This window comes from Chaetodon auriga, chromosome 18, assembly GCF_051107435.1.
Source record: "Chaetodon auriga isolate fChaAug3 chromosome 18, fChaAug3.hap1, whole genome shotgun sequence".
NCBI lineage: Eukaryota > Metazoa > Chordata > Actinopteri > Chaetodontiformes > Chaetodontidae > Chaetodon > Chaetodon auriga.
In genome coordinates, this window is record NC_135091.1 from 6,505,769 (window position 1) to 6,521,244 (window position 15,476).

The following is a 15,476-nucleotide window of genomic DNA, read 5'->3' on the forward strand; positions in this document are numbered from 1 at the left end:
AAATAAACCTATTACCCAAAAGGTAGAACTATATTTTTAAAGATTTGACTCACATCTTATTTTCAGACATTACCAAATACTCTGTGCAGTGATGTAGTTTGTAAAGAAGGAGAAAAGAACGAGGCCACAAGTTCGATAATGTTTTAACAATGTTGGGTTTTTATTTCCATTTATCTGGCCTTCAATGGTATGTTTGACACTGTCATCAGTCATCAGTCTGGTACAGCTCAAGCAGCGTTGCAGGTGGCTGGAGCCTCGCCCACAGTTGTGGATCAGACCCAGGAGCACATAGTTTCACAACTCCTTACACCTACAGAGTGACTGCGGCCTTCAGGGGAAATTTAGCCAACTCTGGGCCCTGAAAAAGCAGCTGTGCCACAGATCCTTGAGGGGGAAAACCAGGGCTTGAAGGAATGTGAGGTTCCAACATACCAGCCGACCCGATCTATGCCCCGAGGACAGGTTGAGAGTCAGCCAGGTAATTACAAGGCCCCTGGAGCTCCAATAAAAGTGTTCAGATGTGTTAGGAGCCAGGCTGGTTTTTCAAGTCTGGAGCAGCAGAGGTGTAAATTTGGATTTGTGTTAGCTGTAGTGCCATTTTATGATAAACAGTTAATTTACAGGGAATTGGGAAGCTGGCTCCTCATTTATCCCCTTCAGCTAAACCTATTCACTCCCATATTTTAATATTTCACCGGCGAGCCAAAGAGCAGCAGCTGCCACCTGGAACAGGTAGGGATTTGGTTTCAAAGATGCTTAACTACATGTCCGCTGACTGCTGCAGAAACTCAGTTTATGACATTCTGTTACGGGTTGACCTTTCTGAGAACCAGGTCGTCTCGCTGTCTATAAAACACATTTGCTTGCTTGAGTGCTGCTCTCAGGTCAGTTAAGTTCCCCTTCAAGCATTCAGCTGCACAAGCTAGTTTTCCTTGGCAATGAAACGAGCTGACGGCTCAATCAGGTTGGGGCCTCTTTGCGATTAGGAATAATAAACTACCATGTCTCGTCATTTTATTGAATGCGTCATTATCAGTTTAAAAAATCTTTTTAATAATATATTCAATAAATATACAGGAACCATGGACTTATGAGAGTTTTTGTTTCATAAAAGCATCCTCACAGTTAGAACCTACTTTGGGGGAAAAAAAGTCCTAAAATCATTTCAATTTCCTTTTTATAGGATATTTGTTCAGATTACAGGAATTAAGTCTGACAAGGTCAAATAAAGGACTTTGGATTTATAATACATGATGGGAAGGGCTCCAATGGATTGACTCCTGGTAAAGTACCATGCAGAGTGGATATGGGTGTACCAGACTGCATCCCTTTAGCAATCATTCACACTGTGCACCCTGAAAAAATATACTGTAAAGCAGCAGACATCGTACCTATTTGGCAAAGAAAACATTCATCAAGCAATGGTAAAAAAGAAAAAAATAACTAAAAGTGGAACCAATATGGTGACACTGTAAAGTGACCTTTCTGTCTGAGCTGGGAAAGTTAGTTCTATACAGGAGGGTGACATGAACATGGCAGGACATGGGGAGTACTTATGTTGCAAAGCCAGAACTGGCAATATATTACAGACAATAGTCCAATATCTTGGGAAATATGTTGATTTGCTTCTCTGGGAGAGAGTTAGATCTTTACTCTTCTCAAAACTGATCATTAAATATAAGGCTTAAACGTTACAGCCTGCAGCCAGTTAGCTTAGCTTAGCACAAAGACTGGAAATGGGGAAACAGCTTGTTGTTTTTACACTTTGTTTCTTGTACAGACTAAAAAAGATATTGTGTTAATTAAACAGTTTCTGAGGTGTTGGGAAGCAGATTTTGTTGCCTTGCATGGTGCCAGGGTAGTTGTTTCTTCCTGTTTCCAGTCCTTATGCTAACCTAAAGTAACTGTCTGCTGGCTGTAGCTTGTTATTTAACACAGGTACTGATGTTGTCATCTACGTCTCTGCCAGACAGCAAAAGAACATTTTTCCCAAAATCAAACTATTCCCATTAAACCTAAAATTTTTACCATAATCATAATAGTACATTTAACTTCACTGAAGGCTTTCTGTATAATTACAACCTCAATTAGACATCCAAACCTATTTTCTGTTTATTTTGGCAGCTGTTTCTTGACGATGCACTTCAGTAAGGGACATTGTAACCGTTGATTGGTTAATGTTATTACATTTAAACATGACTACTTCAACCTCAGACCAATTCTACAAACATTTGTAAACACCCTTTAGCATAAAAAACAGGCCATTTTAGACACTCATCAAAGAGCGCAAACCCTGTAAGCGTAACAAAATGACAAAATGGTGGCTGGTTCTCATGACAAATTCGAGGCATTATGGTGACCGCTGAAGTGAATTCCTTCTTGAGCACTACTAAAGATGATTGGGTCAACCTGTTTAACTCTTCAGACGAGGTCCGGTCTCGTTCTCAGACTAACAAGTCTGTGTCTGATCTCCCACAGGCAGAGGTTCTGGAAAATGTTTGTTCGACATTGAGATTTACACATTTAGACGACATTATTTTAAAAAAAGAAAGACTGTTCAATAAAATACTTCTGACCATCAGTGCTTCTCTCATGTACATGTACAAGAAGTACAGTTTGTAAGTGTAAAATGGAAAACAAAAGGGGGAAAAAGCGCTGTGGCAGCCGTGTGCTGTTGCCACTTTTTGCTCTCCCAGCTGAAACTGTCAACAGGCCGCTGGGCCGAGAGCAGCCTGACATCAGTCTGTCAGTGAATCCGTAACTGATCACTCCATTGTCAGGGAGGGTTTATTGTGGGAGAGTTTCTGTACACTGTGTACAACCACCCTCTTTCCTCAGCAGGCCGTTAAGAGGTGCAAATGACATCTGTAGTGGTTGATGATTGAGCATGATTGAAGAACACGAAAAAGGAGGAGTGACATCCACTGAAAAGGCTTGTTTTGTTGGCAGTGGTCCCTTTCAGCTTCCACTCGTCAAATTTTCAGTTAAGTTGTGGATTAGACCACAAGCCAACAGCTTTTAAGGTTAACTTGTCTATCCCCCTGGGCAAAATCCTAACCCCAAACTTTCCCTCTGTGCTTTTATCTGGCAGTCCATCCATCCATCTTCATCTCTGCTCGCAGTGCTTTTCCTTAAAACACTTGCAGTCCTTCAATCCACTCTGCTTTTGGCTCCTTGCTGTGCCACTCAGCCCCGACGCTAGATGAACTTGAAGCACTTGGTCTTGTCATGGGGTAAACGAGTCTTAAACAGCACAGAGTCCACGCGAAACTGCGTGTACAGCAGTGGCATGTAGCCGTACACCTTGACGAAGAAGTTGATGCACTTGTGGCGTTCATGGAAGTGCGAGTCATCGTGCGAAAGGGCCTGAGGGCAGCCGGGACAGCGGAAAGTCCAACGAGATGTTACCTAACACAGATAGAGTCAGTCTGTAAATTGGTCATATTTACTTTGAAACATGCTGTATTTGCATGTCATCTGTACACATTTTACATGAAAAAACTCAGAGTTTAGTGGGTGGTGTCCTTATTTGAGCCTTTCTAAAACCATAACGTACAACTAACAACCAATATAGCATGCTGCTGCAATAATTAGCATGTCCAGCTAACTAGCTAACCTAACTACAGTAGGAACCAATCGTTAATTCGAAGACGAAGGAGCATTTCATTTGATAACTACATTAGTTTGAGGGGTTCTATAGTTAAAGTGAAAAAGAAAAAAGAAAAAAAAAAGACTAACATTAGCAGCTCTTTATTGGATTTGGGGAAGTTTATACTCTTTGTTCCAGGTAGCATGTCCACCAAACACATCAGCTAGTCCTCATTCTAAAAGTCTGTTCTTCTGTAACATCGAATATGAGAACATAGCGTTTAAAAATATAAACAAGTATTTAAGCTAAGCAGCCAAAAGGGGGTATTTTTGTCCTAAAATAACCAGGACTCACCAACTCTCCACTGCAGTACAAGAACAATAAAGTTTCTTTGTTTCCATGTCATCTAACTACATGGATCCTCACCTAATGAGGATGCTAACTTTTTTGGGACATGCAGCTTTAGCCCCTTTAGATGCTTAGCACAATATAATGCATGTAGCCAGGGTGCAATTAAGATTCTCATTTTAAATGAGTCAGAGACATTAAAAGGTCATCTGGAGTTTTTAAACCAGCTCGGGGAGCTGATATTAGCTTAATTAGCTAGCAACAGTTGTGATTTCAGCTGGCAAAATTGATGGTCACTGATGAGAAATGAGGTGCCTGCTTTTGTCTACCACTGTCTAAAATCAAAGACCCAGTTACAACAGATTTAAAATTGGTAAATGTATCACCGTTATTAGTTCTAAACTGCATGTACACCATGCAAAAGGTGACAGGGATTAGCAAATGGGCCAATTAAGAAAAGGAAAAACATGCCTAAAACTGAGTTTGAATGTTGTAAATTTAGCACCACCGATGCATAAAGAGCAATTTATTTTTCTGTTTTGTCTTATTAGGACTTTGAAAGAAATATCGTCCCTCACCATTTAGGACTCTACATTCAAACTTGCCCCAAATTCATTATTCACAGGGCTTATTCCTAGCAGTGAATTGCTGTCATGCAACACACTCCATCAAAGCCGTCCTTAATTCCCCTCTGAAACACCCTGAATATTAACACCCCACTAAATCAAAAAGAACTTAAAGTGAGGGCTGCACTGACATTTCTGTTCCAACGGCTTCCCTGGCTTGATTGCTATAATTATTTGTCCAGCCATAAATATATACTCTGGTAATAAATGTCCTTCCAATAAAAATCCAGGGTAAAAATCAGCCATAGCCCACCAATTCGATCTTGTGCATTTGATTTATCATTTGTATGGAATATTGGATATGTCAGTTTGAGTAATGGCAAGGCTAAGTGGGCAAAAATATAAATACACTGAGGCCTGAGGGAGATACAAAGTTGGTCGATGCTGAGTTGAACACAGCTAGACTGCATGCTCTGCCACTGACCTTGATGGGTGGCTTGCGGGTGATGTGAGATACCAGAAAGTTCATGGCGATGTCCTCGCAGTTTATGTATTCGTCCACCATGTCCCTGATGGCCTGGGGCATCACGTAGGAGTATAGATAGGCGTAGTACTACAGAAACACAAACACACGGGGGAACTGGTGAATGATGTGGCTATGAGATAGCAAAAAGATCGATTTGGCTGGATGTTGTTGGATTTTTTGTTTGCTACGTGGGGGTACAAGTTCTGACCTTGTGGAAGAAAGCAGCTCCTGTCAGCACCATGGAGAGCTCACAGGAGTAGTTTGAATTGTAGAGCCAGGACTGATGGTTGACGTCCCACGCATGATACCTCCCAGGGAAACCCACGATGCGGTCTCTGGCCTCACGCCACACTCTGTGAGACACAGCCAAACACACAGTCAATTCCTAAATAAATTAATTAAGACTTCCTAATAATTTAGACTTAAGATCAGTTGATTGAGACTGAGTGTGCAGAATTAAATGTTCTGTAGTTGTGTTACTTCGTTATGATCATCAGTTTGGTTTCCAAGTGTCTGCCTGTGCATATGCCATGCTTTTACATCCATCTGTTTCAACTTGTCATCTATATAAGCTATGTGACAACTATTCGCCTCTTGTGAGTAATTAAGTAACCGTTCTGTTGTCTTATATTAGTATGTGACAGATTTTTAAGATATTTAAAACCAAAATGTCACTCTTGGCACATATTTAGTCGTACTGTTGCCCAGTCGCTGCTAAAAAGTCTTGGAGAATTTTTATTTATTTTTTTTCTGATTAGACACTTGGAAGTCCTTCTACAGACGAGCAAGATGCAAGAAATCTCAAAGAGCCAATGTCTAATGAGTTGTTGAATGTCTCGTGTGTCATGAGCTCATGTGGGACAACTCAAATGTCTGACACAGTCAGCTGAGTGTAATTTTTCCCTCTTTGGCGAGAGTGGAGGCGAGGAAACATTCCTGGGTAATTCTGGGGGAGTTAAGATAATTCATGAGAAATGACCCCAATTTATGCTTGCCTGAACAAGCTGCTACAGCACCAAGCTGTAGACAAGTCTGAGAGAGGGAAGGGCGGTGCACAAAAATAACATTAACGGTGCACTTGATCATTTTAATAGGTTTAAACATGGCCTTCACTTCCAGCTTTTCTGAGTATGGTATTAACAAATGAATCATAAATACAAGGTACTGAGAGAATGTTTCCCTTTTATTTTCTCTGCTTCAGTCTCAAGTGGTTGGTTCAGTTTCTCTGTCTAATTCACTGTTCTCAAGAATGTGATGCTTGTGCATTTTTGCACATTTTCACTTCTCAAGGGAGGTTTCCCTTCTATTTTACTGCTTTTTTGTGTTCAAATGTCTTTGCAGCACTTCTCCCTCCTATATCTACCGTAGTATGATTTAACCTTTCAACGAATTAAGTGTCTATACTGATATTTTAAAAAGGTCAGCACAAACACAAACCAGTGTTTAATATTTTATATTTGTAAAGAATTTAGTAGAGCTCTGTTTTCACTGTCAGGGATAAAAGTGTGTATTCTGTTGATCTGTGCAAAAACAATCCACATTCAATCCACCTTCAACAATACAACAATAAAACATGAAAACTTCCAGGGTGAGCGGATACCTTTTACAGGCACTGTGAAATGGCAAAAGTAATGACAAATGTCCAAATTTTGTCTACAGCGTCCAGCCTCATGCATTCTGTAATCATCCCTGACCTGAACCCGAACATGATCTCATCATGGCGGAGATGAGCATCATCATCAATCGACAGGATGGCCTCGGTTTCCACGGCATCCCAGGGAAGGAAGCGGTTGTTCAGGCTGTTTTTTTCTGTGCGGACAACCTGCAGGTACAAGACAAGACTCTGCTCAGCAACAATATTTCTGTCAGGCATGTGAGGCACTTCACATGTCACTACTCGCAGCAACTCTGGTTAGTATAGTTGAGTACGTTTTGTGTAATGGTACGCTCACATTTTGTGCTTCTACCTGACCTAAACAAACCTGCACTATTGATTTCTCGGCCACTAGGGGGCAGCAGAAATAAGTTGTAAACACATTATTGACATTATTTATCTATCATCTTTTAAGTTCATATGGTGAACTTCTAAGCAAACAGTTGGTTAATTACACATACAGGAGATGAAAAAATATTCACTCTCTTTTTACTCTGCTTTGCTCTCCACCAACTCCTGGGGGAAACATCTGACTCTTTAGTTGCCAAGTGCTCTACTACGACAGCACATACAGAATTTCTGCCTTTTGTGGCTGTAACCGATCCTCCTGAGAGCAGTGAGAGTGAATCAAAATAGTATGTTAACACACTCTGTAGGTGAGTGATTATCCTCTGTGGATTCATCACTACAAGCAACCCCTTCACAAGCAGTCATTTGATCTATTATTATTGTAATATTGACTATAGCAGCTTTAAGCAGCATCCTTAATCCTAAAATAACTTAGTATAAAAGTATTCCATACCTGGGTTTATTTGCTCTGTAGATCATATGATGTAGGTATACATGTGCTGTACATAAAGTAAGCATATGAGCTTGTCAAATCTTAGTGCCAAGTAGCACCAAAGACTCTTCTAGCTCTGACAAATACAGAGTCCAATTCTTTAGTTCCTCTCTTACAGCTTACCACTTGTCCATAACGTCTCTGTCACCAACTAATGGTGTGAATATGAACTACATGAATATTTAATTTTTCAGGCTTAATTCAAAAGCACAAATTTTATTATTCATGGATGTGAAACTTCTTCACATCCTCTTTGTAAAGCTGCTGGTAATTTCTCTGAACTCCTGCAGAGCTTCAAAAAGGCACTGATCCAAACAGCTCAATGAAATGTGCTTAAGCAAACTTTGCACCACCTCTGACACAACAGAAATGTTACAAGTTACTTTCTTGCAGTTCAGAGAGACAGGATAAGAAGCAGACATATTCCTTACTAAAGAAACCATCACCATTTAGAAGAGTATGTGTACATTTTTGATGAATTAGAGGATTCTTCTGAAGAGCACTCACCACAATTGGCAGGCCGATGTCTGGCCACAGGAGGTCATCTGAAGGAGGCTTGGGCGAGTTCCACACTACCACTACCTTATTCAGGTATGGCAGGCCATTCAGCCTCTCCAGAGAGTTCATCAGCACCTCCTCCCTTTCATATGTAAGCATGACCACGGTGAATTGTTCTCTGGGCACGTTCCCTCCTAGGGCTGCCTGAAACTCCTTTCCAGAACCTCCTGTACCTCCACCAATAGGCCTGAAACCAGTACCAGAGCCAAGGAATTTGGCTTCAGAGGGTAGCACTGGATCCAGAGGAGTGTGAGGGAAGAGATGGAAAGGCCCTGGGGCCCGATTCCATGCTCTATAGGTGTCAGCAGCTGTGTATGTGAAGTTGCGGAGAAAGCGTGGAGAGGCATATGGGGGCTCTGTCTCGACAGGACCCAAATCGAGGTCACCATTGTCAGCCAGGTTAGCATCAGTTCCAGCCAGTTTCCCTGCTTTGTGAGGAATCTCGTGGGCGGGTTCTTCTTTGATGGGTGCAGCAGGAACCTGAATGCTGGTTCTGATGCTGGCCAGGAGAGTGTTAAGAACATTCTCTGAGGTGGAGAAGTAGGTCTCCCACAGAAAGCGGCCCTGCCGCCTCATAGTTAACATATCATTGTCTGATAGGCTGCGCAGCAGGAAGTGTAGCTCTGTGACGCGAGGTTTGGGGACTATAATGGCAGCTTCACTCCATCGAATAAACTGGTGATATGGTAGTCTGGAGTGGTCCCCCAACACAACTGGGATGGTCCCTACCTCGAGGGCCTCAAAGAGCCTCATCCCACAGCCTGCTGATGCCACCAGCTGTCCATCTCCTGGAGCAATCACCAAGGCAAAAGTTGAAGCCTTGAGCACCTCCAGCCTGTCCTCCCTCTCTCCACAAAGAGCCCACTCAGTTGGCAAACTTGGCCGTGGGTTCTTGCAGGTGAACTCTACCAGTACCTGGTCCAAATGGCTGTCCTGCACAGCCTTTAAGGTACCAATAATGCGATCATCATAGTCAGCTGGTGGGTCTCCTTCCATTTCCTCCTCAAAAGACTGAGGCGGGGCCTCCTGTAAGCTGCTCCTCAGTGACTCCACCCTTTCCCCCTGGAAAGTGAAGAGGTATTTCCTCTTAACAGGAACTTGAGGGGGTACTTCCAAAAAGTTTGGTTCTGAGAGGGCATGAACCAGTGGGGACACAACCAAGTCGAAGCCCTCACGGTACTGCTGCTCCAGGAAGGTGGACTGAGCGACTGCTGCCCGTCCTGTGCTTACATTATACAGGAAGTTCTGTATCATGGACTTTCTAGTGAGATGCACCAGTACATGATTGTGTCCATCAGATCTCCAGTAAGGAAGAGCTTTTAATTGTTTTTCCAGCTCTGAAGGAGATGGCAGTGGGGAAGAGGACTCCTGTAGCTCCCCTACCAGCACCAAATATATACAGGCAATGCTGGGGTTATCAGTTACATATATGTTGCTCTTAACTGATGCCGCAAAAGCCTGTTTCACCAATGGGTCAAGATAGTCCGCCCATGGATAGGAGCCTGTATCATAGACATACACAGGAAACCCAGATGTAAGAGGGCAGCGCGCATAGTCGAAGCAGGAGCGTAGGCGGCAGGAGCGTGCAGACTTGGGTGGTGGGAGTCCTGGGTCCTCCTTGTCCGGCAGTAGCCTGACCGGCAATGACAGCTTTGGCTGGTTCTGGGCCATTAGTTCTTTATAGGAATGTTCTGTCTGACTGATAACATTCTTCAGCTGTAGCAGATCCTGTTTGGCGCTGTCAATGCTGCGCTTGCAGGCCTCAATGCGTAGGTTGAGTCGGGCGATCTCCCCGTTGAGCTCCTGCCTCTTGGCCTCAAGCTGCAGCAGCTCCTCGCTGACAGACTCCCGGATTCGGCACAGATCCTGCACATGTTTGGCCTCGCACAGTTCACCGCCAGGCCTTGGCCCAAAGATGCGCTTATCAGGACCTCCAGCTTCGTCTATGGTAGTGAGGTAGTAGTGGGCAATGAGTGGGAAGAAGACCAGGATGAAAAAGAGCATGAAACTAAGCCAGGTGAGACGCACACGCCGCAACACCCATGGTTGGCCACCGGCACCTACCCCACCACCGTTACGCTGCATTGTTGACTCTCTCAGTCTGCTCCTCGCCCCACCAAGGAACCGTTGCTATGGGGATCAGCAGCAGCCATTGTACGACCTTGTCAGCAAGGCAGTGGGATGGATACTAAATCATCAAAGCTGGGCTGTAACTCTGTCCTTCCGTAAAGGTCATCTGAGGCTGTTTACCTCTTCTTAAGAGTCCTGTGGATATTGGCTGGAGGTTTGGCCTCACCTGTATTCTAATATGTCCTCTGATGTATTATAGCCCACACAAACTAATGCCATTTCTACTGTGAGGTTCAGTTATTCTTCCAGCTCTATGTCAGAAAACAATCCTGCATCTGAGGGGCTCCCCTCGATGTATGATGTAGGAAAGGCATGGCTGCTCACAGGTCAGTGAGATAGCTGGGTGGGTCACTTGTTTTTATCTTGGATGTGCTCATTTTCTGGCCCCTTGTTAGGTATTCCTCTTGAGATGGGGCTTCTGAAATCTCCTCTTCCTTCTCAAAACAGGAACCTGGGAGAGAAAATAACAGAGAAAAAGGGGCCACATTCAATTAATTCAATTCAGTAATTATCTGCAGCAAGATCAAAGTGACTTCTGTTTAACTATAAGAAAGAATGAGCTGCATTTAATGGACTATGTGAGTCTCAGTGTTATGTGCTTAAATCTCTTTCATGTACCTCTCAAAACTTATGACTAAGGAAGAAATGTAAAATCCAGTTTCAATGAAATTAAAATGTCTTTTCATGAAATGAAGTAACATTTAGTAAAGCAAACTCATTAGATACGGTCTAGATATTGGTTACTTTTCTCTTTTGCATTTCTGAAGGACAGTCTTGTTTGTCATAACAGACACAAGAAGTGAATGGCTGCAGGGCCCTAGAGTCCTAAGTAACATATATATATAGTCATAATCTGTCTTTCCATCATCAGCCACTGTAATTGGTTCTTTATAAAGCAAGACTCTGCAGCTCATCCTGTTTTTCTCTGCAATCTGTGCATTGTTGCATAGTCCAGGAAAAAAATCATCAGTGTGCCGCAGAATACCAGGGGGTATCTGTTTCTTTCAATTTCCTCTCTTTCCAAGTCACACAGAAAGAGCACCAAACAGGGGAGAGCCATCACTGGTAAACTCGGCACAGTAATCGAGCCAACACCTCCAGCAAATCTCATTAAAGGCCTCCTCCTGCATCCCGACCTCATCACTGACTCAAATTACTGAGCATCCCTGATAACAGTCCATCTCAGAGAGTGATGTGGAATTATCTTCGCTCGCTCAGAAGAGAAAAAGGCTTTCACAAAGGAAAACCAGCAGCACATTCTGATGCAGACTACTATACTCTGCCAGTTTTATTTCCAAGTTTTCAAGATGCTCCTGACGCCCCTCGAGGTGTGCTTTCAGGATATATAATATAGAGCCCTATGAAATCCCTTGTATATTTTTTTTTCAGATTGTGTTAGATTTTTTCACCAACTTCTGTGTTTCCAATTTTCATTTTTCTGAATTCTGTGCTTCATGGTTTGAGCACATTTTGTCATTAGAAAGAGCGTCTAATCATGGTGGATGAATAACATTTTCACAATTCAATAAGTTTACTCAAAATTTAATGATATTGATGAATTTCATGCAACATAACATTGCACAATATATAATGAAACAGATTTATAGATTTTCTGAAAGACAGCCTCCATACACACCAGGTAAACGGGCCTCATGGAGGAACTGTTGATCCTGTTTTTATTATTAAATTCTGTGATTCAGTCTGTGTTTTCAGCATTGTGGAAATCATAGGGCCCCAGCTTTTGTTTCATCTTCAGCTCATTGCAAGAATAACCTAAAATACATCTTCCTCTTCAGCTCAGTTTCGCTCTTCATTAGGAACAGTGCAATGAGGGTAAGAAAAACTCAAGACCTCAGGAGTTGCATTTCGGTGTCCAGATGTTCTGAAAGGAAAACTGTCAGCTAAAATACACAGAACTGCAAGTCCTAGGTTAAACAGGCATCTCGGAAAGATTCTTAAATCTTGAGCACAATCTAAGATCTTTCCTTTCCACGTGAAGCAGAAAGTCTTCTTTTTGACCTCAGGCTATATCACACCACAGCACAAGCCCTGAAGATGTCAACCAATAGGCCAAAGTGCTAAACAGTCCTCATCAAATACACTTCTAAACCCACAGCACTGAGAGTGAACCCTGATTGAGCAGTGCAGTTCGGAATGACAGTCACAGACACCAGAAGCAAACAGGAATGCAGGTGGTGTTTACCTTTTGCCGACAAAACAGCTCCTCTTGATAAGGATATTATTCCCTGGGCTACTGGTGAGTTCAGACCTCTGTGGTTGTAATGCTTTCATTGCTGCCCGGGTTAGACCACAACGCAGACAGATACCATCTTAAAAACAAACATAGGGAAAAGCCGTCTTTCATTCTGTCTCAGTCAAGTAATCACTTCTCCCTGCTGCCTCCATGGGACTGGCATTTCTGATGTTTGGAGATTACTGCTCCCCCGACTATCCTGAAAAACAGCATCTTGCAATACAGCTGGCACACATGTGTGCGTGCCTGTCAAGGAGAGGAACGAGGAAAGGTACTGGCTAATCACAGGACAGACACATGATTTCATCTTCCCTGAAACGATCGACTTCCTGCTGCTACTTGTCTCCTTGTAACCGCACGTCTGAATGCACCATAAAACCTTACATACATTCAGGCTGCGTAATTTACAGTGATAGAAACAGAAAAAAATGAGAGGCTGAAATCAGAGAACATCTGATGTTGCTGCCTGACAAATTACTGAAAGGAATAGTTGAATACCAAAATACTTGCCGATGAATTATGTGTTTGACTAATTGACTTATCGTTTCAGCTACACATTTTTTATAATAATCTGTCAGTTATTTTTGCAATTAACTGATTCATTAATTAACTAAATGTCAGAAAACTGTGAAAAATGCCCATCGCAATTTCCAAAAGCCCAATGTGACATATTCAAATATCTAAAACCAAAAGATATTCAATTATAATGCTGCTGTATAAACAGAAAAACAGCAGCGAGTCTTCGTATTTAAAATTAAGTCAAACATTATCAAACTACTCACCAGTGGCTGCTTTGCATTTTCCAAATGCCAGCTTATGTAGCAATTACAGAGCACCAGTATGCATTAGATGCAGAAGTGAATGTACCGCGTATTATTAGCGACAAAAAGTGCAGCTGCAGTCAAATGAGGGAACAGAGCAATCCAGGTTAACATCAGACAAGGGTTAGGGTTAGGGGACAAAGTAACTACAGGCCAGTGGTTTTTGGTGTAGTTAGGAAGCAACATGTACGGTAAAAACCCCCAGGACATGTGACCGTTTGAACGCTGACCCTCACCCTGCTGCTTAGTGATGTGCCTGAGGTGCAGAGTGACCGAGAGGCAACTATCACAACAGTCTGATTAATTGCTGCATGACTGCCAGTGTCACAGGGGTAATGGCAGACAGATGTTGGCAAACGCTGTTGCTAAGCCTAATCTGGAGCCAAAAACATGCTGGTTTGAAGCCCGTGGCTGCTTCTGGGGGAAACACAACACACACCCAGTCACACAGAGACTAAATCTCAATCTCTTCAGTTGTAGCTTTCTAATCTGCAGAATGTCTTCTCCTCGCTGCAGTCGGCTTAATTTGACTGCTGTCTGCATGGAAAAAACACAGGAAAGCATTGATCGCTCCGGACTTAGTTTGGAGTGGGGGGGGGGGATCAATTATAATGCCATCATTACCTACCGCTGAGCTGCAAGGGGCTTTGGTTAAGCACCTAAGGGGCTGCCTTTGTAGCCATTTTTTCCACTTGTAGGCATACAAGGCAGCACAGGTGTAAGCGTGAGCTATAACAGATATGTGCCCTCATCCTTGCCTTTCACACCGTCTGCTGTTACAACATGATGCCACTGCTTAGCTGCTGTAATCGAGTAGCATATCATAATTATTTTGATAGACTTTACCATGTTGAATTACTTCCTCACAGATGACGACTAATCTCTGTATATTACAGTATAAATATTCCATTACTCGTACTGAAAATCAATACAAATGTGATATACAATCTGGCCCCTTTTCAGACACGTTCAAATCAAGAGGTCTGTAGTTTCTCAAGGGAAAGGAGGAGCTGAAGCACAGCCGCCTCGCTGATGACCCAGATAGAAAACCTTTTGCTCCACATGGTGAGCGCTGAGCAAGCAATGACTTACTCAGCAAATTACTGGTCAGGCCTATGAATATCACAGAGTGCATTAGTCTGGCATTCTGTTAATTTGATTTAGAGCTAAAAAACCTGACGAGATGCATTTAACACGGGCTTTAACATCAATCAGGATCGAGTTCTTAGCTCCTGCCAAGCGAAGGAGTGTGAAAGAATGTAATGTTTGCGGGCACTCGTGAGATGCATCACGTTGCGATTAATACCAAGCAGGTCTGGACAAAATATCTTCGTCTGAAGTCAAAAGAATAACAGCAGCAGGTGCTGAGCTCAGAGTCTGAATGAAGAAGTGGGACGCTGCTTCCAAGTTCCCAGACATTCGAGGGCAAGCGCTTGTATAAATGTTTGAACAGTCTCTGCACACTGACTGTGCTTTCTGAGACCGTCCTGAAATTCCTCTACGAAGGAACATGAAGCACAGACAGAACCGACATCCAAATATAACAGGTTTTTACTTGACCGCAACCAACTCAGCTCAAGGGTCATATCTCAATGTGGGGGGGGTGCTGAAAGGCAGAAGGAGCAGCTTGTGAATGGCTGAAAGCCGAAGTTTACGGCATATCCTGCAACAAAGTTGAGAGTAAGAGTGTTTGGCGTTTTTTCGCCTGCCCATGAGGCATCTGACTGAGCTTTGACAGTTAGTGAGACGAATTGAGGGATTTGAGGGCCGACAGAAAGATCACACAGCTTGTATTTTTAATAAGGCCCCAGGCAGCAAGTGTGAAAGAGGTAGCGAGTGCAACGGCTGAAATATTAAGAAGATGGATCTTTGATTTTCCTTTTAATGTCTCAAGAAAAAATTGCTAACTTCTAATGATAAGACTGACAGAGTCTTTCCACACTACTTCAAACACTCTCTTCCACTGCGTTATCTATGACTCACTGCTAAATCAATCTGAAAATAAATTATATACAAAGACACACTATAATAAAGCAATCTGTAATTTGTCAGACAGCCTCCTTCACAAACAATTAGTCTGGTCGGGCTTCTGGTCTTGAGGCTATACTCAGGCACAGTGATGCTTTTAGTTAAATGTTCACATCGTCCTGCTAACATGCTCAGAATGACAATGCTAACATGTTGATGTT

The 15,476-nt window shown here is 42.8% G+C and overlaps 1 protein-coding gene across 1 annotated transcript in view; it reads right to left on the minus strand.

Moving 5' to 3' along the window:
* Positions 1–136: 136 nt before the first annotated feature.
* Positions 137–15,476, minus strand: part of extl3 (exostosin-like glycosyltransferase 3) — a 31,943-nt gene continuing 16,603 nt past the window's right edge. Inside the window, exons 2-6 of the mRNA XM_076756561.1 lie at positions 8,032–10,663; positions 6,724–6,851; positions 5,238–5,382; positions 4,988–5,116; positions 137–3,408 (exon numbers count right to left, since the gene is read on the minus strand). Coding sequence (XP_076612676.1) covers positions 3,199–3,408; positions 4,988–5,116; positions 5,238–5,382; positions 6,724–6,851; positions 8,032–10,167 — 2,748 coding nt within the window. The 5' untranslated portion in view covers positions 10,168–10,663 and the 3' untranslated portion in view covers positions 137–3,198. The remainder of the gene's footprint in view (positions 3,409–4,987; positions 5,117–5,237; positions 5,383–6,723; positions 6,852–8,031; positions 10,664–15,476) is intronic.